The sequence below is a fragment of the Salmo trutta genome, chromosome 10 (assembly GCF_901001165.1).
Source record: "Salmo trutta chromosome 10, fSalTru1.1, whole genome shotgun sequence".
NCBI lineage: Eukaryota > Metazoa > Chordata > Actinopteri > Salmoniformes > Salmonidae > Salmo > Salmo trutta.
Window position 1 is genome coordinate 42,269,124 of NC_042966.1, and position 11,685 is coordinate 42,280,808.

The 11,685-nt window shown below is 40.9% G+C and overlaps 1 protein-coding gene and 1 long non-coding RNA gene across 2 annotated transcripts; both read right to left on the reverse strand.

Moving 5' to 3' along the window:
* Positions 1–321: 321 nt before the first annotated feature.
* On the reverse strand, positions 322–3,304 carry LOC115201739 (CDGSH iron-sulfur domain-containing protein 1). Its single transcript, XM_029765599.1, has 3 exons — positions 3,099–3,304; positions 1,414–1,616; positions 322–1,137 (listed from the first exon to the last, which is right to left on the reverse strand). Exons 1-3 carry the CDS (start codon positions 3,124–3,126, stop codon positions 1,048–1,050), a joined length of 321 nt encoding a protein of 106 aa, XP_029621459.1. The 5' UTR covers positions 3,127–3,304; the 3' UTR covers positions 322–1,047.
* A 5,235-nt stretch (positions 3,305–8,539) lies between these two features.
* LOC115201740 (uncharacterized) lies at positions 8,540–9,752 on the reverse strand. Its single transcript, XR_003879802.1, has 2 exons — positions 9,227–9,752; positions 8,540–8,767 (listed from the first exon to the last, which is right to left on the reverse strand). It is a non-coding gene; the product is annotated as an uncharacterized LOC115201740 (long non-coding RNA).
* Between the last annotated feature and the right edge of the window lie 1,933 nt (positions 9,753–11,685).

Here is an 11,685-nt window from a genome sequence, read left to right on the forward strand (position 1 = left end):
TGGGACAGATGCGTTACGATCTCTATGATTATCATAACGGGACAGATATGTTGCGATCTCTATGATATCATAACGGGACAGATATGTTGCGATCTCTATGATATCATAACGGGACAGATATGTTGCGATCTCTATGATATCATAACGGGACAGATATGTTGCGATCTCTATGATATCATAACGGGACAGATATGTTGCGATCTCTATGATATCATAACGGGACAGATATGTTGCGATCTCTATGATATCATAACGGGACAGATATGTTGCGATCTCTATGATATCATAACGGGACAGATATGTTGCGATCTCTATGATATCATAACGGGACAGATATGTTGCGATCTCTATGATATCATAACGGGACAGATATGTTGCGATCTCTATGATATCATAACGGGACAGATATGTTGCGATCTCTATGATATCATAACGGGACAGATATGTTGCGATCTCTATGATATCATAATGGGACAGATATGTTGCGATCTCTATGATATCATAATGGGACAGATATGTTGCGATCTCTATGATATCATAACGGGACAGATATGTTACGATGTCTATGATATCATAATGGGACAGATATGTTGCGATCTCTATGATATCATAACGGGACAGATATGTTACGATGTCTACAGTATAAAAGAAAGGCAAACATTGATCAAAACAAACATTCTGATAATAACAACACATATACCACAGCTCAATTAAATATATACAACCAGCGTGACACTTTGCTTTACAGTACTTCCACACCCCTGTTTCCTTGGTAATCCCAGCGAAATATCTACCATTATTCTAGGTATGATTACAAAGTCATTTGCCACCAAAAATTGATAACTGCTTGGTCCTGTGATTAAGGGCGGCTTCAATCAATCAATAAATAAATATAGCCAAAAAAAAGTGATTTGGTCACCATATTTCAGAGAAACTACCAAGTGTACTGTCAACCACTGTCATCCTTTATGTTAGTGAAGAGCACTTGTGTGCATCAGTATGTTTAGCAGCAGTCATGGAATAACATGGATGGATGATTGATTGGATTCAGGCCTCCTTTCTTTTCATGATGAGAGGACCGACGTTATCCCCCGTCTCCTGGTTATGTTTAGCGTGAGCGCCATCACAGTAGGGAAACTAAGGGTGAGAAACATTGTTAGAATACACCGAACAAAATCATTAAATTCCTTGACTTGTTCTGCTCAAAAACGCAAGTAATAACCAATCCCTTTAATAGTCTACCGTTTGTTTGCACCTCTTTCCATGTCGCGTGTCTATGAATTTTCTTCTGGTCAAGACATACACGCTCCAATGTATTTTCTTGTGGTCAAGACATACACGCTCCAATGTATAGCGAGAAGTTGTGAAACTAGAAACTAAAACAAAGAGATTCAAAATCGACAGCTAGCCTACCTTCTTGGACCTCCAACACCTGCAGTACACCGCCTTGTCCCCGAGGTCCTCGATGTCGAAAGCGTGCACCACTTTGGGGTTGTCTTTCTGCAGATCCAAGTTGACCTTGGGCTTGACCCCTGACCCCTTGGAGAAGTACTGGAGGAGGAGGATGCCTGCAGCTGTAGCTCCTGCAGTCACACCGATGGCTGCCGCCAACTCCGCTGTAAAACAGAAACAGAAACAGACTGATCCCGTATCTAGTTCAGGTATGCCTCCAACTGCAATTCAACAAACACTACTAGTATATCTTACCATTCAGTGTTCAAGCAGTATGTTAAAACTCTACAAAAACTTAAAAAAGGTGAGGAAGTTTAGTTAAAACTACAGTTCAGGCAGAAATGTATTTGACTGTTCCAACACACACACTTGAACAGTATTTAGAATGCATAAACCATTTGTTGCTTTATGGTAGGAGGAGCAGTACATGTTTAAGTTATGGTTTTTAGTTTACAGGTGCGGAGCCTAGCATTATCTAGGCTAAGGATTAAGTTTAGGAATTAGGTTAGGGGAAGGGTTAGCTTAAAGGGTTATGTTTAGGGGAAGGGTTAGCTTAAAGGGTTATGTTTAGGGGAAGGGTTAGCTTAAAGGGTTATGGGGAAGGGTTAGCTTAAAGGGTTATGGGGAAGGGTTAGCTTAAAGGGTTTATGGGGAAGGGTTAGCTTAAAGGGTTATGTTTAGGGGAAGGGTTAGCTTAAAGGGTTATGGGGAAAGGTTAGCTTAAAGGGTTATGGGGAAATGGGGAAGGGTTAGCTTAAAGGGTTATGGGGAAGGGTTAGCTAACATGCTAAGTAGTTTAAAAGTAGCAAGTAGTTGAAAAGTTACTAATTAGCTCAAATGCTAAAGTTTGGCATGTTGACATTTGAACTCAGAACCTTTGGGTTGCCAGATATTCGCGTTTTACACTTACCCACCCTACTTTCATTTTTGCCTTAAGTAATCGTCTGTTATGCCGAGAAGAGTATTTTATGTAACCATACTAAACACAACATATCATATACTCATTCAAGTGTCCCGGATTTACGTTTAATATCTTACGTTTAGTCTATAAACCCAGGCTGAGTATCGGGGCTCTTAAAACAAAACTCCCGCATACAGAAGACGCCTTCATCCAAAGACTTGTGTAATAATATAATATTACAGTACTGAGCCTCTTGATCAAAGGCTACTAGTACTACTGGATTATACAGTGGGAGTGGAAGGACAGAATATGTTTTAATATAAAAGGTATTTCATTGCCTATATAAAGAATCCATCTCTTGCATTCGTCACATTTTGTTGCTTTAATGTTGACACAGGAATGGACTTGTATGAAATGTGGCCTGTAAGGCTAGAGTTAAAACATACCAGTGTTATATGGTATATTATAACCCTTATACAAAAATACTCTTCTCGGCCTAACAAACTCTTATAGCCAGCTGACACGGCTAGCGAATAGCAGGTAATAATCCAAGGTCGCAGTCTTAAGAAATGACAGGCATGCAAACGTTATGGACATCGCCCAAAATCTTTACAGATTACATTAACCAATGTCATAAAAAAAAAAGTTGACATTATTTGGAAATATTTAGCTAAATAACAACCGTTTTGGTAGCATAGTATGTAGGTAATTAGCTAGCTAATAGAAGTTAGCGTGGCATATTTACCTTTTGACAAGGAAACGTTTGAACTCATGGCGTGTAACTTTGAACGGGTGCAGTCCTGTTGAACAAGCGTCGCTAATTATCTATACGTCTTATTAAACTATGAGTAGTAAATGGCACACTTTAATAAGATGTTTGAAAATGGAAACGCACTTATTTTTCCCTTGTGTGTTCCGGTAGACTAGACACTGGTTTGCTGCCTTTCTCAGGTCGGAGTGTGAATTACACATTGAAATATCTAATAGCCTAAAAGGCAAGTACATGGTCAATCAGGTTCTGCATTGGCCTCTGCAGAGTTTAGGTGATGTGGCCTCTGTAGAGTTTAGGTGATGTGGCCTCTGTAGAGTTTAGGTGATGTGGCCTCTGTAGAGTTTAGGCGATTATGGCCTCTGTAGAGTTTAGGTGATTATGGCCTCTGTAGAGTTTAGGCGATTATGGCCTCTGTGGAGTTTAGGTGATTATGGCCTCTGTAGAGTTTAGGTGATGTGGCCTCTGCAGAGTTTAGGTGATGTGGCCTCTGTAGAGTTTAGGTGATTATGGCCTCTGTAGCGTTTAGGTGATGTGGCCTCTGCAGAGTTTAGGTGATGTGGCCTCTGTAGAGTTTAGGTGATTATGGCCTCTGTAGAGTTTAGGTGATTATGGCCTCTGTAGAGTTTAGGTGATTATGGCCTCTGTAGAGTTTAGGCGATTATGGCCTCTGTAGAGTTTAGGTGATTATGGCCTCTGTAGAGTTTAGGTGATTATGGCCTCTGTAGAGTTTAGGTGATTATTGCCTCTGTAGAGTTTAGGTGATTATGGCCTCTGTAGAGTTTAGGTGATTATGGCCTCTGTAGAGTTTAGGTGATTATGGCCTCTGTAGAGTTTAGGCGATTATGGCCTCTGTAGAGTTTAGGTGATTATGGCCTCTGTAGAGTTTAGGTGATTATGGCCTCTGTAGAGTTTAGGTGATTATGGCCTCTGTAGAGTTTAGGTGATTATGGCCTCTGTAGAGTTTAGGTGATTATGGCCTCTGTAGAGTTTAGGTGATTATGGCCTCTGTAGAGTTTAGGTGATTATGGCCTCTGTAGAGTTTAGGTGATTATGGCCTCTGTAGAGTTTAGGTGATTATGGCCTCTGTAGAGTTTAGGTGATTATGGCCTCTGTAGAGTTTAGGTGATTATGGCCTCTGTAGAGTTTAGGTGATTATGGCCTCTGTGGAGTTTAGGCGATTATGGCCTCTGTGGAGTTTAGGTGATTATGGCCTCTGTAGAGTTTAGGTGATGTGGCCTCTGTAGAGTTTAGGTGATTATGGCCTCTGTAGAGTTTAGGTGATTATGGCCTCTGTAGAGTTTAGGTGATTATGGCCTCTGTAGAGTTTAGGCGATTATGGCCTCTGTAGAGTTTAGGCGATTATGGCCTCTGTAGAGTTTAGGCGATTATGGCCTCTGTAGAGTTTAGGTGATTATGGCCTCTGTAGAGTTTAGGCGATTATGGCCTCTGTAGAGTTTAGGCGATTATGGCCTCTGTAGAGTTTAGGTGATTATGGCCTCTGTAGAGTTTAGGCGATTATGGCCTCTGTAGAGTTTAGGCGATTATGGCCTCTGTAGAGTTTAGGCGATTATGGCCTCTGTAGAGTTTAGGCGATTATGGCCTCTGTAGAGTTTAGGCGATTATGGCCTCTGTAGAGTTTAGGTGATTATGGCCTCTGTAGAGTTTAGGCGATTATGGCCTCTGTAGAGTTTAGGCGATTATGGCCTCTGTAGAGTTTAGGTGATTATGGCCTCTGTAGAGTTTAGGTGGTTATGGCCTCTGTAGAGTTTAGGTGATTATGGCCTCTGTAGAGTTTAGGCGATTATGGCCTCTGTAGAGTTTAGGTGATTATGGCCTCTGTAGAGTTTAGGTGATTATGGCCTCTGTAGAGTTTAGGTGATTATGGCCTCTGTAGAGTTTAGGTGATTATGGCCTCTGTAGAGTTTAGGTGATTATGGCCTCTGTAGAGTTTAGGTGATTATGGCCTCTGTAGAGTTTAGGTGATTATGGCCTCTGTAGAGTTTAGGTGATTATGGCCTCTGTAGAGTTTAGGTGATTATGGCCTCTGTAGAGTTTAGGTGATTATGGCCTCTGTAGAGTTTAGGTGATTATGGCCTCTGTAGAGTTTAGGTGATTATGGCCTCTGTGGAGTTTAGGCGATTATGGCCTCTGTGGAGTTTAGGTGATTATGGCCTCTGTAGAGTTTAGGTGATGTGGCCTCTGTAGAGTTTAGGTGATTATGGCCTCTGTAGAGTTTAGGTGATTATGGCCTCTGTAGAGTTTAGGTGATTATGGCCTCTGTAGAGTTTAGGTGATTATGGCCTCTGTAGAGTTTAGGCGATTATGGCCTCTGTAGAGTTTAGGCGATTATGGCCTCTGTAGAGTTTAGGCGATTATGGCCTCTGTAGAGTTTAGGTGATGTGGCCTCTGTAGAGTTTAGGTGATGTGGCCTCTGTAGAGTTTAGGTGATTATGGCCTCTGTAGAGTTTAGGTGATTATGGCCTCTGTAGAGTTTAGGTGATTATGGCCTCTGTAGAGTTTAGGTGATTATGGCCTCTGTAGAGTTTAGGTGATTATGGCCTCTGTAGAGTTTAGGTGATTATGGCCTCTGTAGAGTTTAGGTGATTATGGCCTCTGTAGAGTTTAGGTGATTATGGCCTCTGTAGAGTTTAGGTGATTATGGCCTCTGTAGAGTTTAGGTGATGTGGCCTCTGTAGAGTTTAGGTGATTATGGCCTCTGTAGAGTTTAGGTGATTATGGCCTCTGTAGAGTTTAGGTGATGTGGCCTCTGTAGAGTTTAGGCGATTATGGCCTCTGTAGAGTTTTGGTGATTATGGCCTCTGTAGAGTTTAGGTGATGTGGCCTCTGCAGAGTTTAGGTGATTATGGCCTCTGCAGAGTTTAGGTGATTATGGCCTCTGCAGAGTTTAGGTGATTATGGCCTCTGCAGAGTTAAGGTGATTATGGCCTCTGTAGAGTTTAGGTGATTATTGCCTCTGTAGAGTTTAGGTGATTATGGCCTCTGTAGAGTTTAGGTGATTATGGCCTCTGTAGAGTTTAGGTGATTATGGCCTCTGTAGAGTTTAGGCGATTATGGCCTCTGTAGAGTTTAGGCGATTATGGCCTCTGTAGAGTTTAGGTGATTATGGCCTCTGTAGAGTTTAGGTGATTATGGCCTCTGTAGAGTTTAGGTGATGTGGCCTCTGTAGAGTTTAGGTGATTATGGCCTCTGTAGAGTTTAGGTGATTATGGCCTCTGTAGAGTTTAGGTGATGTGGCCTCTGTAGAGTTTAGGCGATTATGGCCTCTGTAGAGTTTTGGTGATTATGGCCTCTGTAGAGTTTAGGTGATGTGGCCTCTGCAGAGTTTAGGTGATTATGGCCTCTGCAGAGTTTAGGTGATTATGGCCTCTGCAGAGTTTAGGTGATTATGGCCTCTGCAGAGTTTAGGTGATTATGGCCTCTGCAGAAACCAGGCCATTCATACGTCTTGGGCATCGCTGAGCAGAGCTGTGGTAAACGACGTGGTCAAGGAAGTGAGTTTGTGTTTATGCAGTACCTCCCGCACCCCACCTGCCGTCAACCAATAATGTCAATGCGGAACTATACGGCGCCCTCCACATTATTACAACATTATTACAACATTACTACAACATTTGGGAGGCGCATGCCCCAAGAGGCTCCACAAATGGGTCACACGCTCCATACTGATCCTCCAATCACATATGCAGACCAAGCATGAATTGGCTTTGAATTGGCTTTTACACTTAGGTGCAGGAAGCGGGAGGTCATGTATAAACACAAACTCACTTCCTTCACAACAGCTCTGCGCTGTTCCGCGAAGTATCAAAATGCCCTGACTTCCGCAGACGCCGTATCACCGTAAATGCTGCACAGCCAATGTAGATGTCAGATTGACCATGTGGTGCCTTTTACACTAACCCACTTCCTAATTCACAATGACCCAACCTCAGCCTTGTCAACAGAACCCCCCCCCCCTTTCACTCCCCAGATACCTACTGACCTTCCTCACAAAATTCTGGATAGAGGAAAAAAATGCCTTCTCTCTCCCCCGCTCACGTTGCCACTCCTGGGTCAACACCTAGTTATGACGGGACTACCACATCTACTTCCTCAGAGATACCCCAAAATGAGCTGGGACCCACAGAATGTGAACACACAGCTAGCATCTAACTATACTGAACAAAAAAAATATAAACGCAACATATAAAAAGTGTTGGTCCCATTTTTCATGAACTGAAATAAAATATCCTCAATTTTCCATATACACAAAAGCTTATCTCAAATGATGTGCATAAATTTGTTTACATCCCTGTTTTGTGAGCATTTCTCCTTCGCCAAGATAATCCATCCACCTGACAGGTGTGGCATATCAAGAAGTTGATTAAACAGCATGATCATTACACAGGTGCACCTTGTCCTGGAGACAAAAGGCCACTCTGAAATGTACAGTTTTGTCACACAACAAGTTTTTTGGGAGCGTGAAACTGGCATGCTGACTGCAGGAATGTCCACCAGAGCTGTTTGTTGCCAGAGAATTTCATGTTAATTTCTCAACCATAAGCCACCTCCAAAGTAGTTTAAGATTTTGACAGTACGTCCAACCGGCCTCACAACCGCAGACCATGTGTAACCACACCAGCCCAGGACCTCCGTAATCGGCTTCTTCAACTGCGGGATCATCTGAAACCAGCCAAATGGACAGCTGATGACACTGAGGAGTATTTCTACCTATAATATAAAATCCTTTTGTGGGGAAAAACTAATTCTGATTGGCTGGGCCTGGTTCATGTGAAATCCACAGATTAGGGCCTAATTTATTTATTTTAATGAACTGATTTCCTAATATGAACTGTAACTCAGTAAAATCGTTGCATTTATATTTTTGTTCAGTATACTTATGACACCACTGGGAATCACTTCCGGGTCAAATACTTCCTCCTTCAAAATAAAAGTCCCCTAGTTATATTGGAGAACATTGCTAACATAGTCCATATTTCTACATGCATTCTTAGATCTCAGCATAAATTGCTGATTGTAGCAGACTGAACTCCACTCAGAAACCTCTGAACAATGGAGTGGAGTTTAGTCCGCTACGCTGATTTTCTTTTGTACAATAAAATCTCTCTTCTGTAAATGTATATATATATTTTTTTTTAAATTCACATAGATGCTCATAAGAGTGATGGTTAATACTGCCCCATCCCAAACTGAGCCCTATACACAAACGCCCAATGGACTTGTGGATATTTAAAAAGGTATGACATAGGAGTAACAAATCCTCTCATTTCTCCAACTGTGCATAAGGTCGATTTGGGATTGGGAAAATTCTGTGCAATGGATTTGGTTACAATAGTTACACTAATATATAGATAGATAAAAAAAAAAAATACCATAGGCATCTTCAACACACAGGATGTAAGAAAACACATACTTTTATTAAACGTAAAAACAGCAGTAGTCTGGAAGATGACTGGAGCACATTTGAGAAGAAGGACCCAGCGAAACACTGTCACCAAATCACAAAAACATGTTCAGAAACTTGTCTTTGTATCTTGCTTCAGTTCTGCTGGTTGTGACAACGATCCCAATCACTTTATTGCAAGTCCATGATCTGACAGCTGAACATTTATTTTGGTGACGACCTGAAGACAGAAGAACAAATCATTATTATATACACCATGCTGTAATTATGCCTAACTGTAGACTAGGCTACCAAAGACATCAGCTGAACCAGTTACCTATGTTATGTCAGACCACCAGCAGTCCTACATCTCCTGCTGTCATTATCCAGGGGTAAAACAAATAAATAAAAAAAAAACATTGAGAATGCATCACTTATTATAGGATTATTTTGTATTTCCCCTTGTGAAAATATATATTTTTTAAAGTTAAAACGACTTCATGTCTTGCGAGGCTAAAACGTTAGGCTGCAACCCTTTCAACAAACCCAGGTCAATCACAATTGGTGCCATTTGTACACTGACTGTAGGCTAGGCCGAATACACAACGTTTCCAGTCACTAACTTGGCTAATGTTATCTAACAACATGTCTGTTACAACATGTTCGATACAAATGTAGCTACACGCAATCAACTACTTACACATCCTTTACCTCACTTTCATGCCAAATCCAGTTTCTTCTGTGTTTCTGAGAGTTTATCCTGCAGTCGTTTCTTCCTCCAGTCCAGGAACTTCCTCCGCGCTCGGTTGGCCTGCCATCCAGAAAGGAAACCGACTGCGAATGAAATAACGATTGCAACTTGCAACGTCCTCTCAGAAACGTCCGCCATATTCACCTCTGTATGTATGTCAGTTTGTATGGCTGTTTAGTTGTTCGGTAACGCCACCCAACATGTATCGTGCTGAGACGTGTCTAAATATATTAACGCACCATACCGACGGTCCTACAGAGCGTCTCTAGGACCAAACGTCGAGGTGAAAATGCACAATTGAGAATTATAATTTATCTGCGGGAAAACGGTGCCCTCTTGTGCCTAGAAGGAAATCTAGACAATGGAGTGTCTTCGGGAGAGAAAGGTTCACTGTTGCACAAACTCGGGGGTGGGGCTCCCCCTGGGTGCACGTTTTTGGTTTTTTCCCCCTAGCACTACACAGCTGATTCAAATCATAAAAGCTTGATGAGTTGATGAGCCAGGACTGAGTTTTGGAGAAACCCTGTTCAGCAGAACCCAATGAGATATTCTGCCTTATATCCCTAGGATTGTAAAGCCGTACATTTCGCCCACAGCTTGGGACCATGTCAACTACAATCCGATGCTCAGTTTAATTAGAAACTGTAATAATCCTCGCTTGCAATATGAGTTTGGAAATATAAAGTCCTCTACTTTCACATCACATCAAAAAATAATTTCACAAATGCAAAATGAACACTTAGTGTACAACGTTTTAACCGATTGAAAACAGTTACAACCAACAGTATTTTAAAGAAATGACCTTTCTCTGTTATATCCACAGGTGGTCGCCTCGGTGTTCTGTCTATCATCCATAAACAAGCACTGTTCTGGCCATGTAGGAACCATAATCTATTGTGTTGTAATTTAAAAGTCCAATTCAGCCTTTTAAAATGTTTATCTCAATATCAAGTAAGTTCTGGGTAACATTGAAATACCTTACTGTGATTGGTTTCAATCAAAATGGTAAAAATAAATAGCTTCTTAGCAAAGAGCCATTTCTCAAGCAAGAATTTTGCGGAGTGGTCTGAGTGGGGAGGGGAAAACTGAAAACGAGCTGTTATTGGCAGAGAGGTTTAGAACGCTTTCTCATTGGTCTATTCAGGCCAAAACTCAATCTCTCCAAAACAGGCAGACATTTCATGCAGCCTTTTCAAACAGTTTACATTAGGCATTCTCATAATTTTCACAGTATTATTCCAACCTCAGTGTGGAAATATTCAGTATATAAAACATGGGAAAGGGAGGAGACAACCTGTTGGGGCTAGGGGGCAGTATTGAGAATTTTGAAAAAAATATGTGCCCATTTTTAACTGCCACCTACACCAACTCAGAAGCTAGGATATGCATATTATTACCAGATTTGGATAGAAAACACTCTGAATTTTCTAAAACTGTTTGAATGGTGTCTGTAAGTATAACAAAACTCATATGGCAGGCAAAAACCTGAGAAAACCTGAGAGAAAAAAATAATTTTGTGGCTGTACTATTTTTTTGAGTCATACCACAGTGAGAAAGGATTCATTTCGCAACTCCTACGGCTTCCACTAGATGTCAGCGATCTTTATAAAGTTGTTTGAAGCGTCTATGATGAATACAGACCGAATTAGAATGCAGGGAATTTGACGTCCCTGGGATGTCGTCACTTCCATTATTGCCTGCACCTGCGCAATCATGAGACACGAGACATTTTTCAAAAACGTTTTTCTAGACACAGGAGAGGTCGGGTTGAAACATTACTGATGTTTCACGTTAAAAATGGCTCTAAAGATTGATGCTAAACAACGTTTGACATGTTTGAACGAACGTAAATAGATTATTTTTGTAACTTTAACTTTTCGCTGTGACTTCACACACCCCCGCGCTACTTTTTAGTAGCCACCGAAGCGCTAACAACATGGAACAACTTGGAGTTATTTGGACATCAATTATGAACTTTGTCAAAAGAAACCACATTTGTTGTGGACCTGGGATTCCTGGAAGTGCCAATGGATGAAGATAATCAAAGTTAAGGGATTATTGACAATAGTATTATTGATATTACATGGTTACAAGATTATGCTAACCTATATAGCCTAGCCTATTGTTCTTAGCACAGCACCCGGTTTATTGCAACTTGTGATTTCCCAGTAAAGTTATTTTGAAATCTGGCAATACAGTAGCATTTACGAAATGTTAAACTATAATTATTTGAATGACAATATTATAATTTACCAATGTTTTCGAATAGTAATTTTGTAAATTGTAACGTTGTTCACCGGAAGCATTTCAGAGAAGAAAAAAATCTGAATTTCACCGCTACTGTAAAATGCTGTTTTTGGATATAAATATGAACTTGATGGAACAAAAAATTCATGTATTGTATAACA

Bases quoted from the DNA above. Each gene is read 5' to 3' on its own strand.
- LOC115201739 (XM_029765599.1), bottom strand. From the start codon at position 3,126: ATGAGTTCAAACGTTTCCTTGTCAAAAG. The intron at 1,617-3,098 runs GTAAATATGCCA...TCTGTTTTACAG, and splicing joins AAACGTTTCCTTGTCAAAAG to CGGAGTTGGCGGCAGCCATC. The intron at 1,138-1,413 runs GTAGGCTAGCTG...TCTCACCCTTAG, and splicing joins GGTGTTGGAGGTCCAAGAAG to TTTCCCTACTGTGATGGCGC.